The sequence below is a fragment of the Arvicanthis niloticus genome, chromosome 9 (genome assembly GCF_011762505.2).
Source record: "Arvicanthis niloticus isolate mArvNil1 chromosome 9, mArvNil1.pat.X, whole genome shotgun sequence".
Classification (NCBI taxonomy): domain Eukaryota; kingdom Metazoa; phylum Chordata; class Mammalia; order Rodentia; family Muridae; genus Arvicanthis; species Arvicanthis niloticus.
This window is the reverse complement of record NC_047666.1, coordinates 57,203,593-57,217,280: the sequence shown is the minus strand read 5'-3', so window position 1 is coordinate 57,217,280 and position 13,688 is coordinate 57,203,593. Positions and strand designations below refer to the sequence as shown.

At 47.8% G+C, this 13,688-nt stretch overlaps 1 protein-coding gene across 6 annotated transcripts in view; it reads right to left on the bottom strand.

The window, feature by feature from the left end:
* Positions 1-13,688, bottom strand: part of Cacna2d4 (calcium voltage-gated channel auxiliary subunit alpha2delta 4) — a 116,309-nt gene that overhangs the window by 72,378 nt on the left and 30,243 nt on the right. For 5 of the 6 annotated variants that reach the window (XM_034511952.2, XM_034511953.2, XM_076940426.1 and 2 more), the window contains exons 11-18: positions 13,560-13,673; positions 13,212-13,290; positions 11,202-11,335; positions 8,288-8,368; positions 7,538-7,618; positions 7,172-7,246; positions 3,766-3,852; positions 3,187-3,258 (exon numbers count right to left, since the gene is read on the bottom strand). In XM_034511952.2, coding sequence (XP_034367843.1) covers positions 3,187-3,258; positions 3,766-3,852; positions 7,172-7,246; positions 7,538-7,618; positions 8,288-8,368; positions 11,202-11,335; positions 13,212-13,290; positions 13,560-13,673 — 723 coding nt within the window. The remainder of the gene's footprint in view (positions 1-3,186; positions 3,259-3,765; positions 3,853-7,171; positions 7,247-7,537; positions 7,619-8,287; positions 8,369-11,201; positions 11,336-13,211; positions 13,291-13,559; positions 13,674-13,688) is intronic. The other variant, XM_076940424.1, reaches the window with a different exon arrangement.

Genomic DNA, 13,688 nt, shown 5'->3' with positions numbered 1-13,688 from the left:
AAACCAGCATGGTATTGGCACAAACACAGACATGTAGGTTAGTGGAACAGAATAGAGAATCTAAAGACCAATCCACACAGCCACCTAATGTCTGACAAAGGCATCAAAATATACATCAAGGAGAAGACAGACTTCAACACAGGTGCTGGGAAACTGGGTTTCTATATGCAAGTTAATGGAATTAGGTTCATGTAGCTGACCTAGATCAATAGTCAATTAAAAATAAATCAAGACCTTTAATATGGGATCTAAAACTTAGGAGCTGCTGGGAGAAACATAGGGGAAACACTTCAGGATACAGGCATAGGAAGGACTTTCTGAAAAGGACTCCAGTGACATAGCATCCTAAGAATTGACAAATGGGATCACATGGGCTAAAAGCCTGTGCACAGCAAAGGAAGCTGTCTCTAGCAGGAAGAGACAGCCTACAGAGTGGGAACAAATCAATCAGGGAATTAATTCCTAGACCATGTAAAGAACCACAAAACCAAACACTGAAACCATTATACGTTGCCAGTGGAAATGTAAACTTGTATAGTCGCTATGGAGATTAGTATGGCAGTTTCTCAAAACATAGACTGCCACATGACCCAGTCATATTGGCTAGGGTGTGTGCCTGAAGGAATCTAAGTCAACATATCACATGGACCTTGTCCTTCCTCGTTTACTGCTGTTCTGTTCACAATAGCTAAGAAATAACTAGCCTAGACGTCTGTTGCTGGCCTTTGTTATTTCATGGGTTCTTTTTCCCACCCTTTATTTCCCCATTTCACCCCCTAACACTAGATAGGAGAGAAACAAGGATACAGAGGAGAGATAGAGACAGAGACAGAGACAAAGACAGACAGATCCTTGACTCTAATTTCTTTCTTCTTGTTTCTTCTTTGAGCACAACTACTAACAAACACAGCCAACATCCCTGAATGAACTCCAACCACTAACCCCACCTATCTGGGGCTCTAGCGTTTATGATACTTCTTATGATACTTCTGTGGTTTTTTTTTTTTTTTTTAAGAAACCAAAATTCCAGAATTCTTAAAACTTGTTACTACAGATGTCCATCAACAGATTTCAAAACAGAAGTAACACACACACACACACACACACACACACACACACACACACACACACACGGGAATTTTACAACTCCGTAAAGAAGAATGAAATCGGAACATTTGCAGAATGGATGGAACTGGAGATCACTCTGTTAAGTGAAATAAGCCAGACCAATAAAGACAAATGCTCTATGTGTTCACCCATATGTGAGACCTAGATTTAAAATGACATATGGGTGGGTGTCTGTGAGTATTTATGTATCCACGTGCAAAGGTTATGAAACTTTAAAGGGAATACCGAAGGGAGGGGTAACATGGTAGAGGAGGGAGGAAAAGAAGAGCAGGGAATACATGTGACATGAAGCAGATGGGGGGAAGGTCTTGGGGGAGAACTGGACAAAAAGGGGCAGGATGGAACTGGAAAATACACTGAGTATGACAGGTCCAGGAAGAAAAATGCTGTTTGTTTTCCATCACATGTGAGTCCTAGCTTCTAATTATAAATATATACACACATATATAATACATATATATTATAGAATACACATAATTATATACAACATAATATATAAAACATATATTATATAATTACATATAATAGTGTATACACGCGTGTGTATATGACCAAGTGTGTGTAGAGGCTAGGAAGCCAGAAAGGAGCACACGAAAGGGATAAAGAGACTTTACAGGAGAGAGGGAGGAAGGGTAACGAGAACAAATGTAATGCAAATGTGGAAGTGAACCAAGGATGGGGGATGGGAGGGTGGGGGAGGGGGGCTGGGGAGGGCTAATTAAAAGCAGGCATGTAGGAAAGGGCCATAAGGAAACATGCTACTCCATAATTTAATCTTATAAAGAAAAGAAATGTTTTTTTTTTTTCCAGACAATTGTGAGTCCTTAAGACTATCGTTGCGAATATACAGATCTCAAAAGCCTGCAGTCTAGAATTTGTGGTTTGCTGCCATCCTAGACTCATTTCTGGCTTCTCTGGATGTCTCCATCAGTAAGATTTGGACAGTCAGGAACCTGCCTTATAAGTCTTGTTGAATAAACGGGCATCTGTACAGTCTCATCTCTGAGAAATCTGTCATTGTCAGTGTTATTAGCTGTAGGAAGACTCCACAACCGTGTGCTATGAAGCCAGCACGGAAGCTAGCACTGCCACCAGCATTCTGCTTCTTTGATGCACTCATGTTTGAGGAAGTCCTGATACACTGAAATGGCTTATTAGCAGCAATGAGCGAAGTTCCCAGGCAGGAGGAAGATCTGTACAAGTTCAGTCTGCTGTTCTGGTTAGGACTCTGCCTGGTGACTTTGAGAAGGTTTGGAGAGGCTTAGAGAGAAGGGTGAGAGCAAACTCCACCCACTGTGTGTGCCAGCGTGACTGAAGGCCACAGCACAGCTGTCCTGGCTGCTAAGTGGGCATGTGCACATGAGGTTTCTAATGCTAGGTTCTAGATGTTGGTGGCTAGGACTCCGCAGGAGTCTTGAGGAGATCCGTGTACAGGCAAGGACTCAGGTCTAATTGCTGCAGACAGATGCCGTGTTCTTTGAGCAGAGGCAGGTGGGTAATGAAGGAGGCGGTGGGGGTGGCTGTACAGGAGGAGGTGACATTTGTTAATATGTCAAGGGATGGTGTGAATTCAGAGGATGCGTCAGAATCATTTGAGTGAGAAGATGAGATGGTCTTTTCTAATGACACACAGGTCTGCAGAGACAGCAGGGGGTTTCCGGTTTTGATTCTCTGTAGCAAAGGTATTTGTTTCTGTTCTCAGTGGTTGGATGAAAATCAGCTTAAGGGAGGAGTGAATATTCCCAACCTTTCCCCATGTGACACGGTCTAGCAGAGCTTCTGGCAGTTTGCAAAATTAACTGTCACTTTCTCCCTTTCTATCATAAACCACCAAAGGGCTAGATAGCAGGCAGCGTAGGGAAGGAGGAAGAGCTGCCTGTGGCCTGGGCAACCTCCATACCCAGGGTCTCTAAAGAATGGAGCATCAGTAAGATCAACAGACCACTTTCTACCCCACGGCTCTCCCTCTCCCCTCACATCCTCAGGCCGCAGTGAGGTCCAAGTCCAGGCTCAGTGCTGCCTGACTGGATGTCATGGGCACTGTCGCTAGCTCCTTACCCCTTTGTCCAGTGGCGCCTTCACGTCCATGGAGTGAGACCCTGTCTCTCCATTGATCATGGCGGTCCTCAGCTTTAAGAGGAAAGAAAAGGGAACTGGTGCCTATTCACCTGGATTTGGGCTTTGACCATGTCTTAGGATCCCTAGGACACCGGCTCTCCCCTTTGCCTCTGAGCGGAGTGGACTTCTAGGAGGGAAGATGGACCTGGGTCTAGGTGCCACTGGCTCACAGTTGTGGGCTTTCACTGAGGCAGCGCTCTGAGGGATGGATGCTCTGGAATACAGGGTTGTGTTGCTGAGACATAATCTCCTCTAGGATGTGATTGATATGGAGACTAGAAGTTAAGCACAACCCTGAAACCATGCTGGGCTTATAGGCACACGCTCAGCCTGTCTCAGTAACCTGTGATGCCAGGGTCATGGCTCAATATCCACAGCTGCTGAAAGAATCATAGGCACAGAACCCAACTGCTCTGTTCCAGGGCTGCCCAGTGGCCTCAGCACTCCTGGGGCACCCGGTGCTGCCCCCTACAGGGCTAACTGGGGGAAAAGCTTCTCACTCCCTTGTTTCCCACTCACGATTTCAGCTTTGTCCTCCCACTCCACTTCTGAGAGGTCCACACTGTTGTAGTTGGGTTTGGGTTTCAGCTTCATGCCTTCTCTGTACTGGAGTGGGACAGACATGATAGAAAAGGTGGGGTTTAGCATGCACCCTGTTCCCCTTCCCTCTTCTTTAAAATCTTTCAAGTACCCTCATAAAATGAAAGCATCCCATAATCTCCCAGGATGAGCCAGGCCAAACTTTTACTCAATGCAAAGCTTCCATGACCAATGTGTGCCACAGATGGTCTCTGAGCCTCCTGGTGTGTGTGTGTGTGTGTGTGTGTGTGCACATTTCTCATGCCAGGGATCTCCCCATTTTGTGTGACAGCTTGTCACAGTTTGGACAGCTCTGATTACTAGAAAGTTCTCCCTCCTGTGGAGTTTAAATCTGTCTCCTAACTTTTACTTCTTGTTGTCAGCTTTCATCCTGAACCACCTAGAACGTGTTCCTCCTGACAGGGCTTGGGATGCTCCGTCTTGTCACTTGTGAGACTTGACTGTCTCCAACTAAACATTTCCAGTGTGAAGATACCTCAGCTCTCTGAAGATGCTCAGTTCCGTCAATGTCACCCTGAAAATGGAGCTGTCAGGGAAGAGATCAATATTGCTCACGGAGGCTGGCCAGGAGATGAGAGAGGTGTGGTTTGTGAACTGAAGCACTGTGGGCTCTGCCTGTCTCGGACAGCCAGGCCAGCTTGGCTGCCCAGATGGCGCCATCAGCCAGGCAAATCCCCTCGGCGTTCTCACGCACTGCTCTCCCACACGTGGGTGCTCAGTTTGCAGAGCGCCCACCTATTTCTCATGTATTTCATCTTGTTAATCTCAGATGATCATTTTAGAATGTCTCATGAGCAGTCATTTCCTCCTCCGGATTTTAATGCATCTGCAGAAGCTTCTCATCTTGATAGATTTTTTTTTTTTAAATTGGTCAGATCCCAGTGCAGATCTGCAGGGCTTAATAACTACCGTCTCTGAAATTTGACACAGATCCCTGAACCAATTCTCCGAGCAGAATCATTCTCTTGTTCTTCCTCCCTCTCTCCCTCTCTTACTCTTTTGCTCTCTCTTACTCTCTCTCCCTGGCAGATATCATCATGTTATCTGTAAATACTCCCATGGTACTTCCCTGGTTTAGTTTAGTGGTGCTATCAATAAAGGAAAGAGGGAGTTTATCACCAGAGTATATTAAAAATAGCACCACCTAATTCTGTAAATGGGATCCCAGTAGATGTTTGGGGGTTGAAGTCACCATCATTGTGTATCTTATTTCTGCTGGTTGTTTCATTTACTGGGTTTTATTTTTTTATTTTTCTCTCCTGATTGCAGTACGGATGTTGCTCCAGCGTCCCTGCTCTGCTCGCCTCCTTACTTGTAACCTACACAATGCTCAGCCTTCCCGAGGTTCAGGGTCATCAGGGCTGCTCTGCCTTCTTCTATCCGAGCTGTCTCTCTGGCAATATTCCAGTGTCGTTTCCTAAGTCTCAGCTATACCCGACAGATTGTAGTCCATTCCTAGTCTCTCAGAATAAATATATGATTCCATTTGGTTGGGGACATTGACATAGAAAGGTTTTTAGACCCCCCAGCAGGTCTCTTGACCTTTCTTATTCTATTGCTAGGAATATTCTCTAGTACTTTGCTTTCTGAAAGTTCACCAGTTGCTTCCCTGGTAACTCCTTCCTTACACAATACCAACTGCAAGCCCCACTGTGTCCTATGGTAAGCAGTTCATATGGCTTATGGGCCTTCACACATTAGATTTTGATTAGCTATGTTCTTCTGTTTACAGCACTCTTACTGGCACAATAATGTCAGGCACACAGTAGGTCCCCAATATGAACTGGAAAGTGAAAGCATTATCCATGTGACTTACCTAGATGGATGCTGGCAGGTGGGTTTCTGATTCATGTTCCTTAATTCTATATGTCACTTAATTCTCTATGCCAACTCTGAGATCAACTGACATGTTCTCCTACTGTGAGTCACTTGATAGCATTGGTCTAAGAACCTGTTAGTATAAGACTGTCCATCATGGGTTCAGATAAATGCCCTGCTGAGTCTGAATTGGGAAGACAGTGTGGATAGATCAATGTGTCTCCATCTGAGCCCTACCATTTGCCTTGAGTGGTTCAGTCAAATGTCTTAGGAGATTCTGTATCCACTTGAGCTAACTGCTATGAGACTTAGTTCAGCTGGTCTCCCCAAATGACTCTTGAGGCAGAGAAGCCCCTTTGTAAATTCTGCTATCTAAGCCTCTTGAGGTTCCTCAGAAGACAGAAGGGGAGTAGGTTTAAGATGCCTCCAGACCTTTAGATGCACTCTCCTCTTACCCCTCCAGCCTCACACCAGCAATGTGGCCACTGCCACCGTGGACAGGGCCATTCCTGGAGGTTGAGTATTCAGATACCAGGTATTTGGGCAAACTCGTGAAAATACCCACAGCTCCTAAACAGAGTCAGAAGGGAAGAGGGGTCCTAGGCAGCATCAAAGGCACACTCAGGGAGCCTTCACTGTCCTTGCTATTTTTGTTGTGAACTCATTGTTCACATTCCTTCTTGGGCCTCTGGGGCTCTGCTGATCCATCTGTCAGATTGTAGGAGGGGTGGAGTCACCGAGACAGTGAGGGTTTGTGAGAAATGTCTGCAGTGATTAGGCTTTAAAACAATTTATTTGATTTCGAATTAAGTGTATGTGTGTATTTGTGGGTATGTATATGTGAATACAGGTCCCCAAGGAGACCAGAAGCATCTGACCCCCTGGGACTGGAGTTAAAGAGAGTTATGAGCTGGCTGAAGAGGATTTTGGGGACTGAACTCAGGAGCTCTTAGCTGCTGAGCCATCTCTCCCTCATGGTTTGACTCTTATACAACTCTCAAAGGGTTCCAGCATGGCACTGTTGGAAAATGCTAGAATGTCTGGAGATGAAAAGCCTAGTGAGAGGTTTTAATGTCCTTAAAGAGGGTTATAAAACTGGAGTCTCTTTCTCATTGTATTCCTGGGGTCAACGGGTTCATCCTGTCCCACACTCCCACGCAAGCATGCCGTGCTGCATGTACCCCACCAGAGCATAAAGCAAAAGGTTTAACCAGCTATGGACTGAAATAGTTCTTTATAAGCTTCCAATTGCAGATGTTTTATTACAGTAATGGAAACTGGCCTGTCCTGCAGGACTCCATTCTCACAAGCCCAGCCTGTATCACCTGCTCTCCGGTCTGTTCACCAATCATTCCATGGGTTTTTGCCCTGTGCCTCCTCCTAGGTAATAATTTTGAAACAAGTATAATGATGTAAATTTTCCTCTTGTATGATCCGAGGAATTTTAGCCGTTTGTTATGAACTGTCCCCAAATCTCATATTGTTAGAATCTCAGGGCTGTACTTACCAAAGGTCGGAGGTCAGGATGAGACAGGATGTAGCCATTGTTAGTGTTCAAAAAGGCATATCCATGCACCCCAAGCTGCCAAGATCAAGGGTTGAGGGCGTTAGACATGTTGGATGGCTGGGGGGTGGGGGGGCGGAGAAGGGATCACTGAAACAGCAGTGGGTTTTAAACAGGGATCATAGTAAGCCAGTGTCACACTTCCACCTTCCAGTCTCTGGCCAAGCAACCATGGACAGAAGCCACGAAACTGTGAAACTGTAAAACTGTGAGCCCAAATAAATCTCTCCTCCCTTTAAGCTGATTTTTGTCACAGCAATGGAGAGCCGTGGCTTAGACACCACCCTCAGGGATCCCTCTAAGGCTCACCTTATATCGGGGTGCCAGCTTCATGAGCTCCCTTAGGGTCACGTCAGAGCCCACTACACCCAGGAGAATGCCATGGGACCTCTAGAAGGAACAGTGCAAGGGTCAGAAAAACCGGGCTCCGCAGATTAGACTCTAGGCCTCCCTGAAGCCTGGAAAAGGAAGCGTTTACCCATCTTCCTTTGCACTTAGATTGTAGGCTGAGTTCCCCCAAATAACAATGTAGACTGTCAGATGGGGCCCCAGGGGCAAGCTCAGCTGTTAAGAAGATTAATGCCCTGTATTAATATTTAAGTAGTAACATTTAAATGAAATACAAAGCTAAGTGAAATATTAATATTCATGTCAGAGGAAGAAATAAAAGGGCCATAACTTATGTAGCCTCTATGCACAAGTGACCCATAGGGAAGTGTTTTCTCACCAGACAATGAAAAGCTCTAGAAATTCCCTCACTAGAGGCCTTTACGTACAAGCAAGAGTCTACCCACTTTGGCTAGGTAAGTGCGACTAACCTGGGAGGCTAGCCGAAGACCTCACAGCCTTCTATCTCAAGAACAAAGAAGGGGCTGCCTACCCCCAACAAGCCTACAGAAGCTTGAGGGGAAAGCACGGACAACAGCCCCATAGTTGGCCAGAAGGTTCTTCCATAGCTGGCCCAGGACTGGACTTGGGAATCTGTATCCAATACTTGTAGTTGGCTGTGAAGCTCAGTGGGTTGAACTCCAAGTTGCGGCATAGGGAATGGCTACTCACTGTTTCGTTCTTTTTGCTGAAGACTGGCATGGCCACTGTGGTGAGGAGCATCAGGCTTTGTGCCTCTGAGGTGGTGAGCAGCTGGGGAGGAGAGGGCAGAGGTCAGAGGGCAGAGGAGGAGTGGGCCCAGGTATCTGCTGGCTCCTTACTCAGGCAGTGTGGGAACCCCACTTAGCCCTCCCTTAGCTGACAGGAGAGGGAGGGAGGCTAAGGGGAGTGAGCAGGAATGCCAGGGGAAGACTGGGGGACCTGGCAGGAGACTCAGCAAAAGCAGTGTGTGGGCCAAGCAGTCTCATCTGGACAGACCAAGGATGAGCCCAAGCCCAGCAAACAGCACAGCATAGCTTTTTCCAGAAGCCTCTGATGTGGACCTGAGATTGCTGCACCACATGGCCAGGCCAGTGAACAGAAAGGGAGACATTTCTGCACAGTCACTCAGACAGACATGGGTTAGGAGCAATGGCCTGAGGGCAGGGCATGGAGGTCACTCCTAACACACATGGGGCAGACCCCTAGCTCTGTCCACTCAGAAGACAGAACCAGAACCAAATCGGGAAGGGACTCCCCTGCTATCTCAGAGGCCTGAACATGTGCCTCTATTATAAGAAGACAACAATAACGCCAAGTAGAAGCAAGCACTCTGTGTGAGCCGCCTGTTGCTCAGATTGCCTGAAGGCCACTGTGTGTATATCAGACCTTTCTGGATCAGAGGCAGCTCTGAACCTTCTCAGCATGGAGCTGGGAAGCAAGGTTTTCCCTGCTTCCCAGGACTGCACTGGCACCTCCTTTATTCTAGGTACAGTATTCCCAGCTACACAAGACTCTAGGGCCCCGAGGAGCTGTGGCTCTCCAAGCCAGGGCAGCATCATCAGGGGAGCTGCAGCCAAGCCTTGGCCGGGCCTCCTTCTCTACCTCCCTTAGGACCCATCTCATACTTGAGCTGAGTGAGCTGCCCCTGTGCCCTTGGCTCTGGATCATGCTACAGGAAAAGGGTGCATGTTCTCTCAGTGGACCACTGTCCTTAACCTGAAGGGTTCAGGCATCAGCCTGTGGGCCTGGTTTTCAGGGATGTTGACATTGCAGAGGATGGGTAAGGGGAGACTTGGAGATGTGATTCCAGAGGCTTTAACTGAGGAGACAGAGGTCTTTTTTTTTTTTTTTTTTTTTTTTTTTTTTTTTTTTTTTTAGTAAAGATAAAACTGTGCCTTTGAAGCCGGGCAGTGGTGGTGCACGCCTTTAATCTCAGCACTTGGGAGGCAGAGGCAGGCGGATTTCTGAGTTCGAGGCCAGCTTGGTCTACAGAGTGAGTTCCAGGACAGCCAGAGCTACACAGAGAAACCTTGTCTCGAAAAACAAAAAACAAACAAACAAACAAGATTGTGCCTTTGTCTCCAGGCAGGGATAAAAACAGATCCTGGGAGGCCATGCTGAGTGTGAAGTACCTCAATATGGCTGACAGGAACGGCCTGAAATCATTTGCCCAGATAAGCAAGGCTTTGTCTCTGTCACTGTCCCTCCTTCTTAATTCCTCCGCTAGGCTCAAGCCCGGCTGCTACCTAGGTATGGCCACCACTGTCCACGGCGGCCCAGTTTCCTCTTACATTGCAAATTCTCAGACTTCCTTCTGCTGGGTCCTCAGCATGACCTTAATATGCACATGGGAGAGAGACCCAGGGAGCACATGCCGGGCTGGGGGGCGGGAGGCAGGGGTGGTTAGAGCAGGAGCAAGCAAGAGTGATGAGTGTAAGCATACAATGTGGGGACGTCAAGGCAGCAACAAAGCAGGTCTTAGCCTCTCTCTTCTTGCCTCCCCTTCCCCCTCCCATTCCTCCAAACAGGGTCAGATGGCCTGTGACCAATGAGTACCCAGACAATTGAAGAGACAACCGATGTAGAAGGCCCTTCCCTGTGGTCTCAGCTCAGGGAGTGGCCATCAGTGTGGGACAGATGGGGTCTCCTGGGCAAGGCTTCGGAGAAAAGCCCACTCCAGCCGGTCAGATGAACTGAAGGAACTTTAGCATGGATTCCTGAAGCTTTTGGCCCCAGCTTGGCAAGATGGCTTATAGCTACTGTTACACGCTAGAGTACGTGTGCCCTTGTCCTTATACAGGGCACAGAAAAAGAAGCTGAAAGGGTGTTTTCTCAGTCACCTCGGTAGCTTGGGAAGCAGCACGAGTTCGAGGTCAGTAAGAGCTAAGTAAGTGTGTAAACCAGGAGGACTCCTGAGTGGTCTCCTTTAAGGGGTTAAACAGGATCGTCTACACTAGCCCCTAGAAGCAGTAAGATGGGGCTTGGCCTGGGGAGTAAAAGTAGCTGCAGGAAGGAGCCTAGGTCCCGGTGACCAGAAGTCTTACCATCTCTGAGATGCCTAGCACTAAACCTCTGTGCTTCTTCCTGCCTTGGTCTTATCTAAGCCACTGCTGTCAGGTCTTAATCCTAGTTCGTATATTGTCACAAGGCAGGTGGCTACATACAGGTGCGATCTGGGAAGAGGCGGAAGGTCTCCCTCCTAACTTGGGTATTTTTATTCCTCTGCATAAGACATCGCCTCTTCTAGCCTGTGAAATGCAGGAAGCGCCAGGACGGAGCTACAGAATGGTGAACCACTGGTGTGAATCTTTTCTTCCCATGGCTGGTGGGAGAGGACAATATGGCGGGTATATAGGTAACGCGGAGTGGAAAGAAACAGAGGGGTGGGGGTGTCTGCTGTGCAGGGATCTAGGCCTCTGGGGCAGGTGGACACAGAGTGGCTGTTGGCTGGGCTGAGGCCTGTGAGGGGAAGGAGGTGATGGAAGGCTTTTGATCACACTTGGTGACTCCTTCCATGGAGGCACAGTGTTGAGCTCTCCAGACCAAGACGTCACCTCTTGCTCCTCCCCTTAACTCTGGCCTCCCTGCCCATCACCGAGCGCACCTGGCTGTCCATATAAGCCTCTGTCCAGATGATGTCGTGGTCGTGGTTGATGACCATGGGACGGCTAAGCACATGCAGGTACTCCATCACGTTCTCCTGTGCGTCAGCCAGTGTAGAGATCTGTGTGTAGTAGCCTGGAGAGGGCAAGGCTCTGTGACCATAGGATGCAAAGGACAAGCTCTACTGGTCCCTCTGTAGGGCCCATGTGCACTCCCAGCTTCTGGGTGTTCCTAGCCGGGCCTCTCCCCTTCCTAGAGGTCATGCCTTGTCTCCTAGTACAAGACAAAGAAAGGCCTATTCTGCTCCAGCTTACAAGATCTTGGAGGAACCTTCCATTGCTAATATTCCCCCAAACAACAGCAGGGGGTTCAGCTGCAGCTGTGATGCCCACCAACAAATCTCGCTGTGTTATGCTCTGTGAGAATCGGTTTGGAGACCCCAACAAGATGGCAGCTCTTGTCCTCCTGTGTCCACAGCTCCTAGTTTTCCTCCTCATCTGTCTTCCTCAGGCTATGGAGCAGTCTGCTTTATTCTTTTCAGGATAAATTGAAAAGCAGCACTATTGAAAATGGCATCTGGCTAATGAGACCGTGCATGGTTTAGTAACTTGTGGTCTCATTGCCCACCACCTCCCCCAGCCATTTGTCCCACATGCCAGCAAAACGGGACAGCTTTGCGTTCTACCACGCCTCATGCCCAGAGCATGCTATTCCCTTGATGTGAAAGACCCTCCCTTGAACTCCCCCAACTGGGAAAGTATCTTTCTTATTGGTCCCTGAACCCTGCCCAGCCTGCACCCTGCCCAGCCTGCACCCTGCCCAACCTGCACCCTGTCCAGTGCATGCCTTGGTGCCATCATGACACATTCAAGTCATATTGGAACCGAGGGCCACATGCTAGCTACACCAAGGTCAAGACTGAGTCATTTGTCCCATCGCCCTTGAGCCACAGCCTTCGAACAGCATGCACAGTAAATTTTTGTTGAATCAATAGTATTGCATTACAAGCCCAGATTGTGGGTTCTGATCCCAGATAGAAGAGAACTCTTGGTACACAAAAACCATTATTCCAGTGAAAGTGCTGACTTGTTACTTGTGGTAACTTGTACATGTGATCCCAGCACTTGGGGGGCTGAGGTAGGAGGATCACCATGACTTGAAGTCATTTTGGGCTTTCCAGCAGTAGCCTGTCTTGTAAAACTAATAAATAGGGTTGGTAAGATGGCTCAGTGGGTAGGGCCACTTGCCAAGAAGTCTGACAACCTAGTAGGTTCAATCCCTGGAACCTGCAAGATTGAAGGAGAGAACTAACTTCCACAGATTGTTCTCTGGCCCTCACATGTATATGACTGGGCATGTGCACAAATGGGCATGCATACATACACATACACAAAGAATAAGTAAGTAAATGGAAAGATAAAAAAAATTAATCTCCCTCAGAAAAAAAGATCAATCAAGTAATAAATAGGGGAAAATAAAAAGTAGAGGGGGCTGGAGTAGTAGATCAGTCAGTAAAGCGCTTGCCAAGCGTGAAGACCCGAGTCGTACCCCTAGAATCCATGTTTAAAAAAGCCTGGTGTGCTGGCTTGCCCTTGTAAGCCAGTGCTGGGGAGGCAGAGATGGCTTTCTCTTACTAGTCTAGCTCAGCTGGTAAGAAAATTGCTGAAAAAAAAAATAAAAAAAACCCAGATGAAGTTTTTCCTCCTGAGGAAAAACTCCTCTGTGCTGTGTATTTGTACAAGGCTTTGTTTGAGGAGACAGTTCTCTTGTGTAAGTGGCCTCTGATTTGCATCTCGGATGACTATAAGCCTGGAGTCCCTGTGGGGTTGACGGACTGTCTGCTCCAGCTTCAGAGAAATCTGCCCTCCCTTTCTCTGAACAATGGGGTTGTTCAGAGAACAACCTCCTTCTGTATTGCTCCTGGAGGGGCCTCTGGCCAGAAGCCTGGCCCTCAGTACTGCTGTCCCTCTGTCTCTGTGTGGACTGCAAAATGCTTTGCAAAGTCATTTACCTTTATTGTTGCAGGCGATCCACTTCAGGCGGTCAGCGAAAGTCAATTCTCTTCCAATAAGGTAGGTGAAAACTCGGACCTGTCCAAAAGAGACGGGCTTAGCAGCTGCAGGCAACAGCAGGGTCATTTATGAAGGGCTCACCTACATGTCTCTGTTCTGGGTTCTCCAGCTTTGCATCCTGGGATACCCAGTTAGAACATATGGGAACTGGTGAACAAGTCTAACGGGAAAGAACTTTAAACCTGGGGTTGTGCTATACACAAGGCTACCGTGATTCAGGGGAATGCTCCCTTGGCATCAGGAGAGCCCCCCCCCTTTCCCCTGCTTTCCCAGCAGGAGTCAGTCACCTTGCGGTCTGGCCAGTTATAGGTCTCGAACACGGACTCATAGTCTTCCACAGCCCCATCAGTGATAAGCATGATGGCCTGGTTGCAGAGACTTCCTTGTTTGGACTCTTGGAACTGGGGAATAGGAAT